The sequence below is a fragment of the Dryobates pubescens genome, chromosome 5 (genome assembly GCF_014839835.1).
Source record: "Dryobates pubescens isolate bDryPub1 chromosome 5, bDryPub1.pri, whole genome shotgun sequence".
Classification (NCBI taxonomy): Eukaryota; Metazoa; Chordata; class Aves; order Piciformes; family Picidae; genus Dryobates; species Dryobates pubescens.
Window position 1 is genome coordinate 18,307,891 of NC_071616.1, and position 24,460 is coordinate 18,332,350.

General features: G+C 44.0%; 1 protein-coding gene across 2 annotated transcripts in view; it reads right to left on the bottom strand.

Moving 5' to 3' along the window:
• The window catches only part of RTN1 (reticulon 1), a 121,397-nt gene that overhangs the window by 2,314 nt on the left and 94,623 nt on the right, over window positions 1–24,460 (bottom strand). The window contains exons 1-4 of one of the 2 annotated variants that reach the window (XM_009903789.2): window positions 14,032–14,320; window positions 2,575–2,782; window positions 1,328–1,466; window positions 377–446 (exon numbers count right to left, since the gene is read on the bottom strand). In XM_009903789.2, coding sequence (XP_009902091.2) covers window positions 377–446; window positions 1,328–1,466; window positions 2,575–2,782; window positions 14,032–14,092 — 478 coding nt within the window. In that variant the 5' untranslated portion in view covers window positions 14,093–14,320. Of the gene's footprint in view, window positions 1–376; window positions 447–1,327; window positions 1,467–2,574; window positions 2,783–14,031; window positions 14,321–24,460 lie in introns of those variants that run through there. The other variant, XM_009903781.2, reaches the window with a different exon arrangement.

Consider the following 24,460-nt stretch of genomic DNA (forward strand, 5'->3'; position numbering starts at 1 on the left):
AAAAGAGCACACTGTTATATTTCTGCAGATCAGATTCCTCCAGAGAAGAGACCTACTTCAGTGACAAGCATGTATCATGCCACTTGGTTGGCTGATCCACCAGGGATCTTTGTATTAAAAATGAACTTTGCTCAAACCTCCCAAATATGGAACTCCCCATTGCTCTGGGACTAGTAGTTGCAAAACTATAAAACACAAATTAGGTGTAGCAGGAGGGATAATGTAATAGGAATGATGAATATTTACTGGAAAGGGAAATAACAGTTGATGGTTTGACTGTGGGGAATGCACACCAAGGACAGGCTGTTTTGTCTAAGCAGAAATTGTGAGGGAGTTAAAGTTAAGAATAGATTTTAAAAAGAATGCTGATTTTTACCCATGATCAGAAGAGTCAGGCCATTGAAGAGGGCTCCCACGTAAGTCAGCAGCCACATTAGTACTGCAAACTAAATTAAAGATGGATCGTTACGTCACCTCCAGAGTCAGCACACAAAGAGATTAGTTCACTTAACAGCCAAGATAATAGCACATTAGACATTTTTAATGTGTAAGGAGAGTTGTTAAATAAAGCTCATTAAGAACAACATTTTTTTTTCTGGGTGTATAAACCCCACTCTGCTGTTCACTGCTTCTCACCCTCTTAGCTGAGTTTTCACATATATTTAGGGCTTAACTGCATACATTCAGGGCTCTGCATCGATCTGCAGAGCAGAGGCAGATTTCCACATCCAGTTTTGATGGTGGCAAGGAGTCATCCCACACAGGTTAATCACAGCCTCACTGTGATAATCACAGTGACTGAAAACGCCTGAGGCTGGGAGATGGGTACATTTTTCTTAAAATCTTCAGCAATTTAGGAGCCTAAGCCATGTCTGCTCCCCTAATGATCTTCCCTTTGTTCTGAAGAACACCTTTTTGACTGTAAGGCTGAAAATAAACAATGATCTCAGCAGAGAGGGAAAGGAGACCTTCCTCCAGAGCAGGAAATGTCACCATCAGAGGACATTCAGATGAACAGACATATTAGTGGGGACCACGCTATTCTGTGGCAAAGTCGTAACACAGAGATGTTCCTAGAACTGCAGTGGAGCTAAGCTGGTCCTGCAATTCAGGTTTTTAACTCCTGTATTATGTATCAATGAATTCACATGCAGATTGCCAAACCTTTGAACTTCTGGAATTAAGAAGTTTTGCAAGTAAAAAAGGGGAACAACTTTTATATCTGAAGCCACACAAATCTAGGTTTTATGGTGACACTGGGAAGCATCAATTTGAAGTGCAGATTGATCTTCTAGAGAGGGGGTAAAAATATTTAAAGCAATCCTACTTTTAAAGAATCCACAAGGTCCTGAACAAGGAAGAGTCTCCTCAGCTCTTTGACTGTGCTGTTGACGTATAGCTGGAGACAGTCTGTGTATTTCTGAATCTGGTCCTGCGAAAGACTCATTTCCATCTCCAAGTAGGCTCTGCCAGAAGCACAGGACCAGTTACAAACCCAGACAAGTTCACCTGCCATTCACGCTCACGTCCACCTATCCCATCTCTCTCTGCTCCCCAGACCTCAGTTCTTTGTGCTGGAGCAATGGGTCCCACTTCCTGGTGGCACATAGCCACCAGCAAACACTGTTTTTGCCTTGCATGACCCATCTCCCCCGGCGGTTGCAGCATCTGCTGGGGCTCTTTGCCTCCAGCCTTGCTCTCTCTCCACACAGAAGCTGGTCTTGATCGGTGCAAATCTGGGGTGGTTTCCTGGCAAACTTCTGTGCAACACTGCTGCCAGAAAGGGACATCTCCTCCATTTGGCAACCTCCAGGGTCAAAAAAGCTAATGTTTGGCCATGTGCCACTTCTGGCAGCATTGTCCCCTTCTCTATCTTCCATCCCTCTGCCTGCCCTGCACCTCTCTTTAAGCTATGCTCATCTTGTGAGTCCCATCTCAGAACCAAACAAAGTGAAACAGAGAAGCAGCATCCCAACAAGGTTGTTTTTGTTTCAGCCTGTGTTTGCAAACAAGAGCGGTTCCATGGCCTGGTTTACCAACTTGTTGGCACAGCAGAGGAGAAGGGATCACTGCTCTCTTGAAGCACACCACCTAGACCCTGTTGGGAGTGTGGAGGGTGCCTGCACTGGCACTGGCACCATTGGCTAGGGTAATGGATTACCACACCACAGCCAAGCTGTACTGGAGAAAAGATATAAATAGTGTCTTTCTGTGCCCATAAGAGTGTGCCCAGAAACAACGCTCCTCCTGCTTGCAGAAACACTGCATTACATTAGCTCTAATGAAACTCTTTCTCTCCGATTAACATTTTCTGCATCTTTTGAATTTCAGGAAAAAATATCCCATGTCTCAGAGGACAATGGCTTTTGTGTTGTTTCCCCCCACCCACCATGATTTGAGCCAACACAGCCTTACAGCTCTTGAGATACTGGACAACAGAAAATATTTCTCCTATTTCTCCTATTATGAGCAAGAAAATAATTTTATCCATTATAAAAGTGGCAGCTGAAGAAATGTGAATTTCTACATCCTTTGCAAACAAACAGCCCCTGGCCATGTCTGCAAAGCACTCACTTGAAGGGGTGGCCCTCATCCGTCTTCTGCACAGCCTGTAGGACTGATTTGTAGATTCTGAAGCTAATGGTGGCTGAGAGGCCGGCAAGGGCCAGGTAGGCCACGACACTGACGACGCTGAACTGGGTCAGGGAGAAGAGCAACAACAGGAGGCTGCCAAACACTATTCCTGTCTGCTTGATGTCGCGCCAGTACAACAGGTCAATAGCTGGGGAAGGAAAACCAACATGTTAAAGACAGGAGCAGGAAGAGCATCAAGGATGCAGGGGGGTTGGACAGAATGACCTTCAAGGATTCCTTCCAACTTGATGCATTCTATGATTCTATGAAGGATGGCCACCATGGCCACTGTGATGCTTGGAGTCCTTGCAGGAGGAAAAAGGCATGAGTAATACTCCCAAATCAACAGGAACTCAACAGAAGCAGTGAAGTGACTTCAGTGACTTGCTGGAGAAATGACAACTGATCACCTACTTGAAATTCTTGTATTTCATGTGTCTGTGTCTGGGTTAGATAAAATGGATTAATGTCTCCAGCCACAGCATGACGGGTCTCTTACAGCAGCAAGGCAAATGCAAGCTTGGGTTTGGGTTGCTACTAGGCTTGTACAGAAGGTTTTACCTTAACTTGCATTTGGCTACTCTGGAAACTTGATCTAAATCCAAAGGCTGAGTGATTGATCATTTTCAAGTTTTGGTTGTTGATTAAGGAAAGTTTGAGGTTAGCCACAATAAACCACTGTCAAAGTTTCGACAATAAGGTTTTGTGTGGGCTTACCACTACTCAGTAGTTACATGGGAAAGAAACCATTTCAGATGGGACCTTACATTGCAGAATACATCTCTTTGGCTACTGCAAATCCAACCATCTCAGAGGTATGAGAAATAAAACCAACCCTTTCTGCCTGTTAGATAACTTCCTTGTCTAGATCCATGGGAAGTGTTAAAACAAAGAAAGTACAGAAAACTATTTTCAACCAATGTTGGGTTTTGTTTGGTTTTGGTTTTGTTTGTTTGTTTTTTCATTTGTAAAGCATTTCATTTTGGCAGTGTTTTTCACCCAGTTTGTATATTTTATTCCAATTCCACCAGCAAACTATCTCACCATCAGCAACAGCCACTCTAAAAGCAAAATTTTAGGAAACAAAGTGAATTTAATTTCTTTACATTGATAGGATGTTTCTGAGAGGACCCTGCCTCCACCCAAAGAATGTGCTTGTGATAATCTAAATAAAACAGCTCTGATTTCACACACTGCACCAAGTCCTCATGAACAGCTTGAACACACCACCAGCCAAATAGATTTCAAAGATGCCACTTGTCAAATTATTCTGAACAAAGAATAAATTCAGGAAATGTTGCAATCTGTCAAAAAGACTTTCACAAATACAAAAAGAAAAACAATTAATCAAGCCTAGTAGCTCTTATCTCCAGAAACTGTGAGTCACCATGGCATGTTTGCCTTGAGTCAATGAGCTTTATTACTCACTACTATTACACATATTAGCATTGCTTTCAAAGTGATGGGCTTCAGTGCAAAAATTGCTACTGTATTACTGAGGCAACATAATCATCCCACTCTATTTTTTATCGATATACATGATGTAATAATTCTTCCATATTTTTAAGTGACAGTGTTCAGCACTGGACCTGTGATCATAACATACATGATCTATGTGCCACGTGGAAGCCAAAGGACAGCTGGTATGCGCTGGCATTCTGGGTGCTGACTTTACCAATCAGAGACCAGGCCAGAGTCTTTTCAGATACATGCCCAGGTCTCACGCCTGCAGAAATACAGGGACATGGACTAGGGAATGCTCCAAAGTGCAGTTATAGCACAATCAGGGCATGGACATATATCTAGCTGTATTCAGGCTGGCAGCTGGACCTCCACTGCAAACTGGAGCTTACAGTGAGGTGCTGGAGTATGAAACTTGCAAACCATCCTTACAAAATGGCATCCAGAACACAAGTCTCTAGTTTTTAACATTTTAAATACTCTTTTTCAATTTAAGTTCTGCAAAATTTTCCAGCACAGCACCACTGGTGTACTTTCACCAGTGAGCATTTGAGAAGGAGGTATTATTCACAGCCTGATCATTTTTGTGCTTATAAATTCCCATGTCAGAAGACAGTATTGGAAATTGATGCAAATCTCAACTTTCTGAGATACATAAATTTTATATCACAAAATACTTTCATGTTAAATGAAATGAGCACAGGTGAGCTAGCTCAGTATGCCATACATAGAGCATCATCTACTGATGAAAGAAAAAGGCCATGCACCAGGGGAAAACATGACCTGGGACACAGGCAGTAGACAGGCAAACAAGTGAGGGCTGAGCCAAAAAATACAATAGCCCATTCCCAAAGAGTTACCTAAGTCAATCCTAATTGATGATAAGACTCAAAATGATCAGCTAAGCCTTCTCTGTTTCTAGGATCTTCTAGTTCTTACTCCTGTGGACTGGAGGTGAGCTATATTCTCACACAGAGATGACAAATTGCATTTTCCAATTCTCCTCAACAAGAAAGATACTGAATGACTCAAGACAGACTTGTCCAAGTGTGTATATATCCTGAAACTTGCCCCTTTCATCATGAAGTGACTGGGGTATTTACTAAGCTGTACCACGTAAGGAAAGGCTTGCCACAACTCAGAGCAAGATGGACAGAAGCCAAATGACACAGTTCTGGGGACATGTGCATGCACAAGAGAGGAGATGAAAATGCAGCTGGCCTCTTTTGCCAGTCAAAGGAGACCTGGGAGAGAGAGATCATGGAAAAAGTATATGCCAACTGCTAGGTGGAGAAACTCTGCACAAAGGAGGGAGATACAAGCTGAATGATTTTCATATGGCTGTCCTGGTGTCCAGGATCAGCCTGGGAGCACAATTAACCCCACCCACAGCAGGTCAGTTAGGATTTTTTAATGCCAGGAACCAAATCTACCTTCTCCTCATCCCCCTCACTGGGATGAGGAGTAGCAGGACTGCTGCCACATCCAACTGTTCAGGCAGGCTTTGCAACTCCTGCAGCCATTCCTCCTCCTCTGCCTTATGGAGGAGGGGGTGAGCCACATCACCTTGCAAATGGCACAGCAGAAAGAAGGTGAAACTTGTGGCACCTTGTGTGCAGAATGGGGATATAAGGCGAGTTCAGAGCAAGTAATCAGTGGAGATTCATGAGGTCCAGCCGTGGTTCATGAGCTTTCCTGATGAAAACACTTTTTTTTCCTGTCAGGCCTCAGGGACTTGAGCTGTATCAGTTCCCCTGGAATTTAGATGGTGCTGCAAACACCTCAGCTATGTTTCAGAGACATATTTTCTCCTTCAGTCGCAGCTTCAGTCGCTTCAAAGGCTTTTTACTTTATTTCTGCCCTACATTTCCTTACATACATAAATCTACTAACAAGCAGGCAGAAGCATGCTGGGTGCACAAACTCATAGCTGGGATCCTTTACCTGACTTCCTTGGGTACCATTTTCTCCTATAACCATTTACACCAGAGCAGAAATACCTGTCACATAAGCATCTAGTGATGTAATTAAATACCAAGGGTAAAGGAATGAGAAATTTGCTCCTATACTATGAGGTGAACCCCAAACTGGGTGCATCAGCCCCCTCCACATCCTTTTTTAAAATTTATTTCAAATGGGAAGCTTGAATTTACCTCCCACATTTATATGTCTGCTTTGAGTTTTATCACATCCTATATTCATACAAAACTGATTCAGAGATCAAACAACTCCCTCAAGCACTTGCTGACCCCATGGGCTTACTGCCTTCCAGCAGGTCATAAACTATAAATGGTGGCCAGAGTGTCTGATAAAGGGTATCTGTGTGTGTTTATGCCTGCAACCCTTTCTTTGTACTCTGAAAGGGCAATCACATAGGGTCAGACTGGCCTCTCCAGCACATGATGACAGTAGGGCTAGGAAATGAGCTGGAGTTGCATATCACACCCATCTTTCTGCAGGGCCACTTGCCAGCACATGCTGGCCCTATGCTCAGCAAGGCTGAGATAGCCTTTGAATCTGACTCTTACACAGGTACAGCCTTCCTTAGATAGATTAAAGGAGAGGGGAATGAGTTAATGACAAAATAATTAAGTACTTTGGTCAGTCTGTAGGGAACGAGTAAGAGGTCCTAGTGTGACTAAGGGTCCTGCAAGCACTGGGTGTGTGCAGACACTGTGTGAGTGCTGAACCCAGCACTGTCCAGACCTGACTACAATGGCATGATTCTGAGCAATTCATGCTGAATATGCATGAAGTAGAAGGCTGGTGCCACTTGAGCCTGTTGATATGTGATGTGCATGCAAGTGGACAGTGTGTCAATCTGCCTGGCTAAGCAAGACGCATTTCTGAGAGCCAAAATGCCAGCTTCAGACCACCTAAGTTTTGCAACCAGAATTTGTAAGCAGGGTTTGGAAAACAGGCACTGGAATTAGCCTCAGCTTCACTGAACTTTGAGTTCTTTCTGTGGTGAAAATCCCATCTCTAAAATCCCAACCATGCCCATTAACATGCAGAAACTGTTCAGCTGCAGCTTTCCATGATCTCTCTTTAGCCTCCTGGAAGGAGGGAAGCAGCACTGGGTCATTTTGAACTCTTTCCAGTAAAACACACTAGAGCTCTGGCTCATTTGTGGAGGTATAAAAGAATTCTGGGTTTTGCCAGAACTGCCTCAGACTCAAAAGTATTTGTATCTGTTAAGGAGGCCTTGCCAGCTGCCTGGCAGTGCCTGCAGTACTGCAGGTCACTGCAGCCACCGTTGAAGCGTTACTCAGGAGGAGCACGTCTGATGAGATAGTCTCGCCTGCTTGTGTTTTTAACAGCAGAACTTGTAAAATGTTACTCAAGTAGCCTTCTATTTGAAGGAAAAAGTTTTCAAAGGTGCCAAATCCCTCTCTCAGCAATACTTTCTGGTATAACTTCATCTCATCAAACTAATACGACTCCTCCAGTTGGGGCCAACCCCCAGGCTAACAAGATGCCAAGGCAAACTCTGTGATAAAAGCAGCCACTTGTTAGTATGAGTAGCTGGTAAACATCCATGTTTGTAAGGCAAGCTAAAAGCAGTCTCACAAATACATATAGCAGCAGCAGCATGCAATGCTTGTGCCAGTAAGGAACTCCTTGTGAGTTCCATGCCTGAAAGCTCTCTCAGCTCTCATCATCGCTTTCAGCAGAAAGTGTTTCTGCTCCTCAATATTTGGCATCAAAACAGCCAGAAGGCAGGCCTGTGGGCTGGAAAGGGCAGTGCTGGGGACAAGGGTAAACAACTTGAGATGGCCGAGGTGCAGTAAGTAGTGAGGCTCCTTAATCCATTTCCCTTAGGATGTGTTGGCAATGTGAGGACAGTGTGGCCCCAGAAGAACTGTGGCATTGGGCAGCTGCAGTCAAAGGCAACTAAATGGAGATCCCAGAGGGAAAACAGAGTACCTCAAGGCAATTTGTAGTTAAAATGTCCTTACACCTTCATATTCCTGCATGCTTATATTTTTGAAAAATGCTTTTGTAGGAGAAATGGCCACCTTGCCCCTCCATGTCTCAAAGAAAGCATTTTAAGATGGAAATTAGTGAAGATTAATTAAGCACAAACTGGACAATTCACATCTTCCCCCTCCCTTCCTCTGAAAATCTCAGCTCTCTCCCTCTGATTTTGCATTTTTTTCCTCTACTGCAGCAACTGGATGAAAAATGAATGTGTGCCAAGCAGCATTTACATGGAAGCTAATACAAAAAAATATGTGCAACAGCCTCGTATCCAGCCATCAAATGAGGCCTATGGGCCTTGAAGATGGAATAAGAGGTTATATGCTCTTCAGCATATTTGTAACACCCTTGGATGTGATCAAGCTGCCTTCCTCACAATAGAAGTCCCACTAGACCTCTTTAGGAGGTAAAATCAATGTGTTGTACAGCTTCATTCCCTCTGTAATAGTAGTAGCAATGAGAAGTGAGAAAAACCTAAAAGCAGCCTTTAATGCTGTATACAGTGTAATATTATGACTTCAAAACGAAAAATGGCTTCATGAGGCATTTCTCAGACCTACTGGAAGTGAAAAGATCAAGAAACATATTCAAGAAGGGCAATTTTGTTTAAAACACTGTCACAGCAATATTTGACAATGAAAGCAACAATGCTGCATGTCTTTGAATAGAAGGAAATATTGCTCACACTCAAATTCCGGTCTGCAGCTTTAACCACAGGCTGCGAGACCAGACTTTGCCTCTTCTCCCCGTTGGATAATTCCATGTACTCATTGCTCTCTTCCCCACAACAGATCTGATTCAAATGTAATACAGATGGATACACCATCTAATGAGCAGTCTGGTGTCTTCAGGAGACTGCTGTGATTAACAGCAGAGCCAAGACAGAATAGCCATGCTGTTTCATGAGGCATCTCTCATCTCTTATCTTCCACTTTGAGGGATGCCTCCCTACTTCTTCTGCCTCTTGTAGACACTTTGTATATTAACTTTCTGTCCTCAGTTCAGCTTTATATCTTTATCATCCACCTGCCCCAAGATTCAACATGAAAGTTCAGCTATTCTTGGTCCTTGAACTCATATGAGAGGAGACCTGGAGCAGGAATAGTATGAGGGAAAAGGAAAGTCTTGACATAGCATGCCCTCCGCATTATATTCTCATTATCTGCAAGGTCAAGATGTGAGCAAAAGAATATTGATTGATCACTCTATGTGAGGCACAAGATTTGGCTTGGGTGGACAGAAGGGAATTGGCTACAACCATGCTGCACACAAGTCTACTGTAGTGTTATTTAGCATTCTTATTACTATTAGTATTATTGTTATTGCTTTCACAGGAGAAATTCTTTAACACAGTATTTAACATAGCAGCAGGAGAAAGACTTCTCCACATACCTTCTCACCAAACTGTATCACTGACTGCTGTGGCCAAGTTCTATGGACAATGTTACTGCTCTTACCTTGGGTGAGCAGAAACCACAGAGACCAAGCAGAGTCCCTGAATGCAGTCCTTGAATGCACATGATACTATGGAAATGGTAAGATTTCCTGAGAGGTTTCTGGACCAAAATAATGGATCTGTACTCTTCCTTAATCCACCCACACATCTGAATATCTGTAAATTTTTGCATGGAATGGCGCAGACCTATGTCATTTGTGAACATTAACTATGACGTGGAGAGAGTATCCCTTCTGATATCAAAGAAAGCTTCACCACAACTCACTTTGTAGAGACCTAATGAAAGCAAAAGTAGCCCTCCAATGTTACCTTCCAATGTTACCTTCAGCTGTTGTCACATCATCACCCACTTGCTAGATTTTAAGTTACTTCTCAGGTAATACCGTAAAATAATCTTGATTTGGGAGAATTTTCTCTTTGAACCAGCAGTGAAAGATTTTTGTCCATCTATTCTTAAAAGAAAAAAAAAATACCTCAGACATGGCATAGAACAGGTGCAGAGCACATTTTGGGTGAACTATTGAAATCTCACTGTTTTTTAGATACCACCTAAGTCAAGATGTTTGTTGGGATAGTGTAAAGCTTATCTAAGAGAGTTTGTCCTCTAAGCTCTTATCTTGCGAGTTGTACTGGGATCAACAGGAATGTGCTTGAGAAAGAATGGATACAAATTCTGCAGCAGCAACAAAAAATGAAGGCAAATCTGGAAGTGGAAAAAAATCTTGACAAATTTCACAGGAAATGAACTGTGAACCTAGGAAGTCAATTCCTCATCAGTTATTGAATTTTGTGAAACTTCACTAAACTAAGTTCCATCAGACAATGACTGGGTTCCAAGATTTTATCTCTGTCAAGGTCTAGCATAAGAGCCAACTACTAGGACACCAAGACCTTTAGTGGCCCAAAAGAGAGAGAGCTCATTTGAACAAGACAAGTGGATCCCAGCTGAGGTTCAGCACACAGTGTTTTCAGGAAAGCACTGAAGGGACAACCTGGCTGAAGTAATATTTTCATGATAGTAACTGTTATCAGACAGACTTCAGAACTGTCAGCTAGAATATAGATTAGTAGTATGTATCCATGTTACAGCCACTGAATGTCTTTACCAGTCTTAAAGTGCAGAATGAGGCCATGAATAGTTGGTGCATCTTCTCAGCACCCTCTGGAAACTAGTTGATATATCAGCCAAGTAAGGAATTTTGCTCTCTGGAAACAGCTGGCAAGAAAATGCTATTTAATAACTTCAGTCCCAGAAGTCTGCAGTCCTTTTCCACATTAAATTGTAATTATAATATGGATAACATTTAGGATAATTTCTATAAACTATTTCTATTTACAGGCCTTTTCCTCTGGATTTTCAATAGGTTATCTTACAGGACCATGAGGCTGCAGGAACAAGCATGTCACTTATGATCACCCAATAGCTGGCAAGTAGAAGTGGAAAAGGGAATACTCATGGGCACTGGTGTACTAACATTAAATAGTTTCATCAAGCTTCCTAACCCAGGGAAACCTCTCCAGAAAGGCATGGGGATGAGTCCTGCCAAGCTAGGTCGAGTACCTGGTGAAGACACAGAGACCTGCTCCATTTCTTGCACCTGGAGGCATACCTCATCCAGCAGCTCCACTCTGGAAGCTGTTAAATGAGATGCATCATGTGGTTGGCAGTGGCCATAGGTTGTTACATGAAGGCCCACATCAACCAGCATGGTCAGGCAGAGAAACTCCTCCGCATGCTCATGTATTATGCATGGCTCTACCCCAGCCTACTTCAAATGCATCACCTTCCAGTGAGGAAGCTGACTTGGGTGTGGAAGCCAGCTGCAATTCCCCCAAGCTGCCTGTGACAATATTTTGACTGATGAATATACCCAGCAGGGGTGATTCACTCTCTTGCTCCCCTGAGGGGTTGGATCCTTATCTACCATTGACATATCATGCTATAGCTTCAGGATAGGAAAGTAAAACACATTGCAATACTTCTAAGCATATGTAGCAGCATCAGTTGCTTCATTGCAAGGAAAAAAACCATATGTTGATTAGGTGGGGCAAAGCCAGATCTTCACCAATTGTCCCTGCAGCTTCTCAAGATGTCTACCCAATTTTACACCAGTTGCAAGCAATGTGAGGGCAAACCAACAATATAGCTAGTTGCAGGTTTGTTTATTAATCAAAACTTATGTTAACCTCAATGTTATATCTCCATAATTTCAGTAAAAATATGCTCTGTGTTTATTGAGGTTTGTGTTTTCATCTCTTATGTTCACAGACCTATTCCAAAGTTTCCTAAAAGGAACCATAATTCCATTGATAATAAAGCTGCCAAAAATTATACAGCTCCAGGTTTGCTCAAAATTGATATTCTAGGTTAAGACAGAAACTACATGAATAATAGATATGAAAAGAATCAATGAATCAAGTCTGTAGTCTTCATTCCACTGAATTTTTAATTTCTTTTACTTTATCTGGGACTGATCAAAGAATTTTGCCAACAAAAATAATTTTCTGTATCTTTTTCATCTTTTCTGCAGAATCATTTTTGAATCTGAAAGCACCACCCAAGAAAAATAAGAAGATATGCAGACAACGTGAAAGTGAGGCAAGTGATTTATTTTAGCTGCGTTGATCTTTTCAGATCTAGTTTTTTGTGCTTGGTTTTTTTTTTGTTGTTTTGTTGTTGGTTTGGGTTTTTTTCCTCCCAATTAGCATGGGACATATTGTGTCATATAATTTTCATCAAATTTATCTCTTGGTTTCAAAAAGAAGAGCAGAGAAGGAGAGAAACCCCACTATTATTATTAATTTGTAATTAAAGAACAGCAGCATAAAATTTGTTATTGCCCCCCTTTTTAATTTATGAAAATATGTAATTTTTTGTCTGATAAAGAGGTAAAATACTTAGTTTGCTTCTAAATACAGGTGGTTCAGCAATCTGACTCAGCAAATTAAGGTTTTTATAAGGATGAGTAAAATATTGAGCCTTTTGGGAAACAAACCAAAAAACAAGCAAGCAAGCAAACAAACAAAACCCCTAACCCCACCCCACCTAACAAGGGAGTTTATCCACAAAGCTTGGATGAAAAGATCCTGAAGTTTGGCTGTGGCTCTCCCATGTAAGCTTAAGGAATCAAGCAACCCTGTAGAAACCCCTAGCTCTTGATTCAGGCATGGAGAGCCTGAGCTGCTGAGGCTGGCATTTAACAGGTGCATGTTTACTTTCCAGCTGCTCATCTTCCTTAAAAACCTCTCAGACTTAAATATAATTAAGTGCAGCATTAAGATTGCAAAAATATCCAGTTTCCTAGAGACATGTCTTCCTGAAAGACCTCTGCCCTCCCCTCCCCAAAGGTTTTCTGTCTTCTGTTACACTGAGCTGTGTTTATGAAACTATGTCTGTAAGCATCCTGGATCCTTTCATGAGATGATATTAGCCACCTCTCTCCAAGGGCCCCTCTTGTGAGCATCATCATCATCCACCATCCGTCTAGCGTAAACATGCACCTTAAAATGAAAAAATAGATTCCAGGAAACCTTAAAATGAAAAAATACATTCCAGCAATGCCTGCCCAAAGCAGACAGCAGTCTGCCCGTCGGGATCAGCTGCTAGCTTTTCTCCCTCTAATCTACCCACCGAGCAGCGTCACAGAGACTGTCTTTTGTCAAAACAAAGGCTGGATGCTGGCTGGGAAGTGTGAAGCTAACTAAAAATGGCTGAAAAGCTGTCCGAGGCGCCCGGAAAGGTACCCTGCCCCACCCAGCGCAGACACTGACCCGCTCAAAATAAGGTGAAAATAAGCCCAAAAGGGAGATGCTATTGTTCCCTTCGCCTGCTGCGCAGCGACACAACATCATCGCAACACGTTGACCGCGGAGGGCTGGAAAGCACAACGAAGGGATTAATTTGTTGGTTTTTTTAAAAGGCAATCCTACAGCAAAGTAGAAAGTGGGTAGCAATGCCACGGCTGCCTCGGTGCTATCGCACTCCTTGCCGAAGCTGCGTTTTCTTTGTGTCGACGCTAGGCTAAGCCCTCTCCATGGGTGTGTCCGTGGGCAGGATGCACTGAGGCGCCCAACGCAACCACCTCGAACCCTCGCGAGCCCGAGCAGGCACAGATTCACCGTCACCCGGCTTTCCCAATGCCCGAAAGGTATCAAACCATGGCCAGAAGCAGCCCGGCGGAGAGAGGCAGGGATGAGAAATGAAACCGCTAACGGCAAGGGCGGATGCTTTGGGAGTGAGCCCTAAGGTGGGAAGGAAGGTCCTGTATCCTGGATACTTTCAGGATGAGGCAGCCGGAAACGGGAGAAATACATTCAAAGAACAAAATTAAGGCCTTTTTCTCTTTCTTAAATTACCCCCAAAGAAAAGCTTTCCGGGGAGGGAGAGAAAACAGCATGCAAAGGCCCACAGGTGAACAATGCGAAAATGGATGGATCCTGCCTTTGCCTTCTCTGACATGCAGTCCTTCTAGCATGCAACACTAGAATAGATATAATACCCTGACATTTCCAGTTGCTCCAAAGACAGTCCATCTTGGTGGAATCGGCATTGGCTTGCATCTCGGAGAGCGGAGGAACTGCCGGTCCTTTGGTCGGAGGCACTGCGTTAGCAGTCAGGCATTCCCGAGCAGGGGTGGGTTAGCGGGTACCGCTCCCGTCTCCCCGCTCGGCTCCGGACTGATGCTGTAAGCAGCACAGGCGGAGGGGGGAGGGCATATTGTACGCGCTGCGGTCTCCACTGCAGCAAATCAGCAGTGTGATGTGGTTGCCCTAGGGAGCAGGCTCCTTTGAAAAGGGGATGCGGTCCCCTTTCAAATCAAAAGCTTTGCGCTCGGCGGCTTAGCCTCCTAAGCCATCGAAATGGTTAAGACAACCTGATGGTAAAGAAATAAAAACAAATTGGGTGTGGGTGAAGGGGGGATGCAAGCGGGGGTTGAACTGTGTTTCCTATGTGGCTGTACGGTTGTGACTGTTCATGTTCCAGAAATTTCTTAAGAGTGATGAAATACAGGGTTTTCTTCAGCTTTTTGTGAGGGCTAAATGTTGTCGAACCCCTCCAGGTTTGATTCCCACCACTCCTCTGACCAGATGGGTGAGGTCAGGGAGCAGGCAGGATAAAAACAAGGGCAGGATCCAACCCCAACAGATCAACTCCCGTTTTGCCTTTTTTTTTTTTTTTGGTCAAAACTCTTCCAGAACCAGAGGAAAACAGCAGAGTGTTAACAGCAGATTATCCACACCACTGGGGATCACCCTCCTCCCACTGCAGACATGAGCACCCACAGTTATGGGGTGACCCACATAGCCCTCCAGCCCCTCCTGCCAAGCCCTGCTACACCAGCATGCCAAGCAGTGCAAGCTGCATCCCTGTTAGCATGCATGGGGTACTGATACTGCCTGCTCTCACTACTCAACATGCTGCATAAACCAGGATTCAAGGTGCAGGTAAACAGGACAATTTTTGAAAAAGCAAGTGCTCTCTGTAGTAACAGTGAGCCCACTACTAGCTGAATTTCAACACCAACACCAACACTCCTGCTCTAGTAAGACACTGTCTCTGCCTTGGTTTCCCCATCAATAAATAAACAGCCTTGCAGAGACATCATAGTTAAGCAATGGCCATACTTGGTGAATACTGGGAAAGAAAATGTTTCACATCCACCCAACTTATTTTCCTTTTCAGATTTTGGAGTGGTTACTAATCACAAAGAAACTCCCCCCAAAGTTGCCCTATTCACTGAAGAGTGAATACAGCATGTAGGACTTGGTGCAGTCATCATTGACAGACACCTGGTATCTCAGCACCAAGGCTGTATGTAATCTTTCAGACCATGCTAGTTCATGAAGTAGTTTCACTTTAGCCACATTAGACTGAGTTTGGCTTTTTTATATGGAAAGAGACACACAGCACAGACACAGGGGGTCATGTACACATCAGCATGAAGAATGAAGTTTGAACCTCTCTGCTCTTTTGGCTCCAAAAATGATCTTTAACACCTGAGCCAACAGACATCTCCACCACTGTCACTTATGGTAGGTCACTTATCCTTCCCTCAGGTAACTCATCTCATAGAAGAATGCCAAAATTTAAGGGGAAAGATTTACCTAGGAAACTCTGCTGGCATTACAGGGGCTAACAGCTACTGTTCATGATTCAAAAGCATTTTTTAAATCCCCCAAAAGACTTGCTTAGGCTTGAATCCAACATCTTCAGTCCCCTAACAGGGAAATAATTAACTAATTGGTGCAGAACTGGCTTCACTTGTCATTGCATATAGTAAGATTAAATAATCTGCATACAATGTTGCAAGTCTTGATTTTGCATTCTTCCTGGCTTAATTAAAAAAAAAAAAAAAAAAAAAAAAGAAAAAGGCTGGCAAGGGATGATTTCTCAGCAGGGACTGATTGGTTTAGATCCTTTGGAAGAGCAGAAAATATCCCTATTGATACACTTTGCCCTGCATGCCGTTTGCAGCTCTGCAATAGGGTTCCAGCACTAATCCATAACACAAGGTATTTACAAGCAGTGTGTATAAACCAGAGTCATCATCCACGTGAAACATAAATCCTGAAGTCCCCCCTCAAAACCCAGAGATGTTACTGTTATACAGCAGTGAGAATACACAAAATCTCTGGTTGGTCTGACTGTTACCCACATTTCTCAGTCAGTTATAAAAGACAGATTCTCTTTGGACAGTAGGGTGGTCCATGTACATTTAACATCTCACTGTTGTGTGAAACAGTGATGATTCAGGTCTCCATCTCCCCCAGGCCACCAGAACGAACCATGCCATCAGTTTTCCTACTTAAAATCTTCCTTTTGGATAAATGTCTCTTCAGACTTGGCCCATAGGATTAGATTGTCCCATTCTACTTCCAGAGTTACATTAAATCATGAACACCACAACCCGTCACTTTATCACCAGTAACATGGATGGGCTGAGGAGGTTTTTGGTATGCACTTACTTATTCCAGGAGCTGAGTCAGGTGAGGGACAGAGCCAGCACCTGGCATTAACACCATATGTGTGTCTACACAGATGTCCACAAAAAGTTCATCAAAATCCCAATCAGCACTGGGTGGATCCAGGACTAAAATGGTAATTGATTAAAAATGCATTTCTGCAATGAGAATTTAAATTCTGCATTCAGCAAACAGTGGGCCAGAATTAGGACTAAGCAGCTGGCCATCAATAGACTGAGGATAAGAACTACTTCTCTGCAAGAACTAAACCAGGACCACCAAGTAAGCGTTTACTGGGCAGACTGGAATGAGCAAATAACCATAGCACTGCCTGTCTCTTAAAAGGCACATGTCTCTTAACATGCACAGATCTTGGCATCAATTGCAATGTTGGCAGAGAATTTTCCTGCCATCATGAACAGAAGCAGGATTAAAAGCAGTAAGTGGGATTTGCTTCCCTTCCCTTCAGAGCCCTGTCCATGGTAAGACTTCTGCTGCAGGATGTTACTGAACTACAGATGTTACTGAATTAGAGATGTTACTGTTTTACTGATGTCACTGATTATAGGTCTTAAGATGTTTCAGTGAGGTCACCTAAAGTCCAATGTTGATGGCACAGCCACAAGCCAAGTGGGCTTATCAGTATCTGTCTATTAAGTAGCTCTCTAGCTCTGCTGGAGATAATCACCCATGTGTGGAAGATGTGTGGGGTAAGGACTCCATAGAATAAAGTCACCTGACTGCTTTCAATCCATTCTAAGCTCCCATTGAAGGAAACCTCTGGCCAAGGTAACACACAAATAGGGTGTTGCTGTCTGCCTCATTTCTTTCCATGCCTCCAATCCCAGCAGGGTCTACTAGATGAAGTGCAAACTGCAGCTCAACAAAGGACTTGAACACCCTGACATGGTGTGTGGGCCACCAGGGCTGTGCTGCTTACAGAGACACAATAAGCCATGTGAAGCCCTACCTTGGCTCCTTCCAAAGGTCCTCCCACAGTGACCCAGCCTACCTGCACTGCTGCTGAGTTCTGATGAGGTCAGAGTTAGCAACATTTAAGTCTTTTTAGATAAATATACTTGAAGTGACATAATAGTCCATGAGAGCTCAGAAGTACCCACTGGTGTTCCAGGAAGGATCACACATGGCCCTAAACTTCAGGGCTGTCCCCTAACTGTCTTGTTGGAAGGCAGGGTGGAAATCAGCATTGGTTTCAAATGATGTTTAGTGATAACAAATTCAAAGACAGAGGTAAAGCCATCACCAGTTCTGCTCTAAGGCACTTTGGACTGTTTGTGTTTTTCAGAATAGTGCTCTGCATCACTCCACATCAACACATTGTGGGACACATTGAGGGCAAGCACCAGATCTGCAGAGTGGTGCTGTAAGATTATGACATTTAGCACTTTAGGAGAAAAATAGCATTAAGGGAGATCATTAGGGTTTTCTTCTAAGCTAATTTCTTCTTAGCATTAGCCACAAAAATAGAGGGGATGCTATTTTAAAAGTTGCATTAATATGTCTTGAAGCTTTAAAGAGCAATGGGGAAATTTTGCCAGTGTACTCCCAAGGAAAGGGCAGCCAGCAATTACATTTTCATGAGGAGGCTGTCAATAGCAGAGGGATGGGTCAGATCCTGGCTCTGCTCTCATCCTTCCTGCTGTCTTGTCCAACACATTTCCTGAGCTGTGGAATTGCTCAGAGCCAGCTCAGGTGTAAAGGCCATGAGCTGGGAGATGCTCATGGCTATTTCAGGTCCATCACTATTCACAGCATAGGTAGTATAGATCTGTCCTTGATATCTTTTCCCCAGGTCTTTGGTGTTTTCTCTTAGAAGATGCAATTCAGTGACAAATTTCTTTTTTCCCCCCCCCCTCCCCCCCAGGTCTTTAAACCACAAAAAGAATCAATATCCTGGTACTGAAGAAAAAAAGGACAATATAGTCTTAAACTGGTGTCATTTAAGTCTGAAGAATAGAGTAGAGTAGAGTAGAGTAGAGTAGAGCAGAGTAGAGTAGAGTAGAGTAGAGTAGAATAGAATAGAATAGAATAGAATAGAATAGAATAGAATAGAATAGAATAGAATAGAATAGAATAGAATAGAATAGAATAGAATTAACCAGATTGGAAAAGACCTTTGAGATCATCGAGTCCAACCTATCACCCAACACTATCTAATGGACTAAACCATGGCACCAAGTGCCCCATCCAGTCTCTTCCTAAACACCTCCAGTGATGGTGACTCCACCACCTCCCTGGGCAGCCCATTCCAAAGGCCATTCACTATTTCTGTGAAGAACTTCTTCCTAACACCCAGCCTAAACCTCCCCTGGTGCAGCTTGAGGCTGTGTCCTCTTGTTCTGATGCTGGTGTCATGGCATGTCACATAATGTTCCAGCTTCCCTGTGAATTCTTTTAGAAGTCTGGAAATGGGTTTATGAGGGTCTTTTAAAATCATCAATCAACATATTTGGGTTGTTCACAAAGACAAGAAGTGTGTTTTGAGGTATGTTGATGAGCTTCTGCTCTGCTGCCTCTGCTTCACTTTCTGCTCAGCAGAAATGTTCTTCATGCCCATGTTTTGCTCAGCATTTGAGTTTATCATCATAAGGTCTTTGGCAACAACCACGTGATGCGAGTCAAATGAGTGGGTGAAAGAATCAGGTGAGACAGACTTTGCACTTCCTTCCTTCCTTCCCCAGGAATGAGAGACCTTTTCTCGAAGCCTAGTAAATGAGTCATTTGGTGCTATTGTTAAGAAACAATTTTCCATTTTGGTTTTTGAACTGCAGATGTGCAATCCCCCAATGAATCTGGCAAGATCCTCTTCATCAGAGGATTCCAGAAATGGTGACATTTCTGTAATGCCATCTGAACTCATGGACTACTGCTAGCAACAGTACCATGTAAGTATCAGTTTTGATTTACTCCTGCCTCTTCATCAGAAGATAATTTCTCTTGGTTCTTTAATGATATTTTTGAACCATGAGGATCACAGAAATGAAGGCTCTATTCCTGCCACTGACCTAGAAAAGTCTTTTGATTCTTTCCAGTGGGACTATGTTTTTTTCATCTGCTGGGAACCTTAAAATTGGGCATTTCTCTCTGGGGGAGGTAGTTGCTGCATCTTCATTCCTTCTTTAAGATTTGGTCAGTAAAGCTGACAAGACCTTAAAACTCTAGCTGACATATTGCAGAGCAGGCTCTTCTGGCACTTGCAGCCTACCTCCATTTTCAAGCCTGCCGCTTTTAAGCTTGTGATGCTAAATTTGTCTTCCTTACAGCATTGCTGGTGCTGCAGCTGGCATTATTCATTCCATTTCATTAACTGATCTTCCTAATGGACTGGAAGACAAAAGAGAAGACAGTTCTGAGACCACAGCGTGGCTAGGCCTCAGGAGATCTATGTTCAATCCTCACGTTAGCCACAGGCTTCCTGCATGACCTTGGGAATCATCTCTCTTCAGTCTCTGGGCCTGCTTGGTCTATTTAAATTTGGGGCATCATCTGTTTTTAAGGCTTTATTTCTGCAGCACAGATGTAGCAGCACAACATTTCTGCAGCACATCTGCTGCTCTAGCAAAGAAGCCTCCCATTTTTGCAGTGCCACTTGTGGGCTGGTGTTATTGGCTCTCACTCTTGAACCAGTGGAGACCAAGCAATATCATTAAGATGAATTGTGACTGCATTGCTCTTGGAAACAGTGGAATCCTTCCTGGAGCTGGGGAAGGATTCTGGGGGGAAGTAGAGCCTCCTCTTTGACCAAGCATGCCCAGAACAGATGAAGAAGACACACATATAGCAAATTCTCAAAGCAAGTGCCTGGGCTGGGGAAATGAAGCCTGGACTTTGTCACGTGGGTGGCCACAAGCCACCAGGGACCCTGTTACTGCCTGGCCAGGGTCCTGTGCTGGAGACAGACCAGGTGGTCCAGAGCAGCTCATCTTACTGGCTTTCCCCTTGCACTAGCAGTATTCTGCAAGGCAGGCAAGGCATCTCTGAGATGCTTTGCTGGGAGGAGGAGGCAGTGAGAGGCAGAAATAAGAGCGTGAGCAGAGACGGTGCCAGCAGAAGCACACGGGCACGTGGCGCGGTGGTGCACAGAGCGAGCTCTGCCCCAGGCAGGCAGCCCGGCTGCGAGCCAGGCATAGTGCCACACCAACGCAGCTCTGCTACGCAGCAGCACTAGACAGGTCCTGCTGGATCAAGTCCTGCCCTTTTCCTCTCTGCACATCCAAGTCCTGGGCTGAAGTAGCTGCAGTGCAGCCATCAGGAAAGATGCACCCACAGAAATGCCCAATGCCTTGCATCCATCTTATAGGGGCTGCTTCTTAAGGGCTCCTGCTCTAATGGGATCAGGCCCAGGTTTTGAAGTTCCAGGTTCCAGGGGCTAGTGCAAAATGCAACTACCATTGTGCAAATTTGACTGCAAATTAAACCAACAGCCTGTAGACAGAAGCTCAGGAGACCAAGATTTCTTTTGCAGCAGTGCCACAAGCCCTTCATTCAGGCTGAATTCCTCAGAAGCAGCCGAGGGCGCTTGCAAATGGGTTCTTGCTTGCAGCGTTTCTGCTGCTCGTCTGCTCAAGTGCCCCTCCTGCCGGCTCAACCCAGGCGGGTGGGCAAATGTGCAGAATGACCTACTGCAGAGCAAACCTCTTTCCTCAGCCCTTGTTCCCCCCAAAACTAAATTTTTTTTTCGGGGAAGGGAGTTACCCAGCAGGCTCTGAGCTGCTCCACACTCTGCATCATGCTGGAGAGCTGCTTTGAGCATCTCAGCATGGGCATCTCTGCATCCCCCACTGCTGTCCACACCCCACTGTGCAAAGGGACAGGAAAGATAAATGCATTAGTGGAGGAGGTGTGCAGATGCTGTGGCCATGAGTGCACCATCTCGACCAACACACAATTGTCATGGCAACCCCAGCTTTCTCTGGAAAACAGCCACAGAGCACTACTGGATGGAATAGCCACAGCCGCCTGCTCTACAGATGTGAGACACCTGGGTACCAAAATGCTCTCTGCAAAGACAGGGATGGCACTCACTGAGCCACAGCTTTTGATCATTCTCAGGCTGGGAGGCCAGATGCTAATATGGAAAAATCTTGGCCAGGGTTGCAGAAGAAGAGAAGAGGTTGGCGGGGGGGGGAGGTTAGAAAGCAGCCACTCTGGTCCTGAGTGAATGTAACACCACAGTGCTTGCAGAGGCGATGGAGGAGGCAGAGAGTGGCTGCTCATTGCAGCAGTGCTCATGGTGCTGCATGGTGTGAAGGGATGGTGAGTTAATGCATCAATTCTGTCCAAGGGGAAAAAAAATCCAAAAGGCAAAACAAAGGACACAAAATAATGAGGTGTGAGATAGGAATGGCAAGGCAAGGCTGTGGGAGATAAAAAGCAAAGAAAGAATATGAGCAGGGCTGTGGTGAGAGCAAATATGAGCCCTGGCTAGAGAAATGCTTTGGACAGTGAAGCAGCACTCTGAGTTTTAAATGTTATTATGGGTCTCTGGGGTAATTAGAGGAATTAGATCAGGAAATGATGTGTCAGAAGTATTGCCTGGAAAGTGGTCAGAGTTGTGTTTGCTGGATAAACGAACAGTGAAAATGGTTTTGTGGGGCATTTTAGGACATCAGCTGGATGAAGAGCTACACAGAAAAGCAGTGATGGTTGGAGTACTGGAGGGGGCTGGCCCTGCCCCAGCACATCCTTCACATGTGGCAAAAGGAAGAGGAAAGGATATGTGTACATCTTATGGAAGATACTATAAGCAAGGTCAAGCAAGCTTCCAGCATCAAATCAGCAAAACATGTAATGAAAATCCACACCCTGGAGCCAGCTCATTAGGAACTCCACATCAGTCATCCCTAAAACTAGACATCTTATGCAAACAGATGCAAAATGAGGGGGGAGGGTGTGTGTGTGGTGCAGAATACAGATAAACCCAGTGAATTCGTGTTTATTTTCCTCTGAAAAACTGATTGCATCTCTGAGCAGTTGTTGAATAACGTGTATCCTCACTCTCCCACTCTGCACGCAATGAGAAAGTCCTGATTTGGATGCTGACGTTGAGTATCTGAGAAAAGACAATTTCATTTCCCATTCTTATGGCCAAAGGATTAAAGATGGATCAGCAAAACCATTTCACATTTAGAAAACCAAACTAAAAGGCCTGAGGAATTCAGATTTGCCTGATGATACCATTAAACACCATAAGCCACATTTTCCTGATTGTTTCTGCAAAGGAAGGATAGCTCTCTGCTCTGGGGTGAGTGTGAATATGTAATAGGGGGCACAGAGTGAATTTGGATGTATATATGTAAGATGGAATTATATTGCCATCTTTATCACTTAAAAAGCAGCGTGAAAGTTCACTGGACAAAACTGAACAAGGGACAATGTTTTCCTTACATCACAGTACATTTAAGCACTCTGCTTCAATAATGAATAGCACATGGCTAGGGTAGAAGTACTCTAGAGTCACTGTACGTTTGCAGAGATACAGAAAGAAGGTACATGAACAATGTGGGCTGGAAGGACAGCATACTACATTTTCTGCAGGAATAGTAAACTTCCTTGCAACAAGTTTAGATTTTGCAGAAACTAGAGAATTCCAAAGCAAATAGTAGAAGAGGTCTGGGTGAGCATTGCAAAAGGTCTGCTGGGATTTCTGAACTGCTTTCCCCAAGTGTTCCACTCCTTGTAAACACTTAAGTACATGGAGCTTTGCTGACATTCCCTGACTGAGACAAGTAACACCAAAAGACACATGGTACTGTATTAGATATCTCAGTCTTAACATAAACGCAGGACCAGAAGCATATCTTAGTGTATCATCTAAGGCTCTTCTATTTCATATGCCAGATACTTAAAATTAATTTCTTGCAAATGAATCAGAGATAAAACATAGTATCATGACATTAATTTTAAATTAAGATAACCACAATATTTTTACACTCAAACAAAACAAACTCAAATGCCATGTTTTGGATGGACCTCATCTCTCACAGGTACAGTAGATGTGATCAGCTGTTGCTGAATGAAGGGCAGGACACTGGGTCCTGTTGATCCTCAGCACTTGTGGGGCCAGGCTTTGGGAATCTCTGCCTCTGAGTACCCCCAGCCTAAAGATGAGAGACATCAGCCATGTAGATTAGGCTGCCTAGTACTAGGGGTCAGGAGAGAAGGGATTCTGCTTCATTTTGGAAGAGGCAGCTCTTACTTTTCCAAATCACTTGTTTTTCAACTGTGCTCTTGTTTGTTTGTTTGTTTTCTCTCCTTTTTCTTTTCCCAGGCTGCCTGACAATTAAAGTGATCAAAGTTTCCTGTGAGCCACAGCTTCCAAGTTTCAGATAAATATAGCCACGCTGCTCCGCATTTGTTTGTTTTGCTCAGGTTGCAAACCTGCAGTCGAGACCTACTTATTTTGGAGCAGGGAGAGCTGCTGCTCATCTCCGTGTGTTTCAGCAAACGGGGAGGAGCACAGCCCTGCGCTCAGGGTGCAACACAGGGTCCAATCTTGCTCTGGCAACTGAGATCAAACTAACCAGCAGCCACCGTGTTGGCCCAAGGAACCAGAGCAACCTTGGAGTGGGCAGAAAGCAAAGGGAGATGTGATGCATGGAGACAGGCTGCTTACAGGGGTGTGCAGAGGGGATGATGGAAGTAGCCAGGCTGAGCCCACGCTGACACACAAAGGGACAGCCCTGAGCCCTTTGAGACATGGTGAAGCTCTGTGGGCTTCAGGGTATGGACAAAACTATATACAAGGGCAGGGAGCTCCTGCCCCCACTCCCTTGCCCACCCACACACACCTGCTCAGCCCAGTACAATTTATTTTGGCCTTCTCATTATCTGGGAAGTAAATGTGGCAATTACTTTGCACATCTGAAGTGTCAGAACCCTTTGGCATATTTCCCTGAAGATAAATAATTAATGAAGGGCTCTGATCGGTGTGAAACTTGTAGA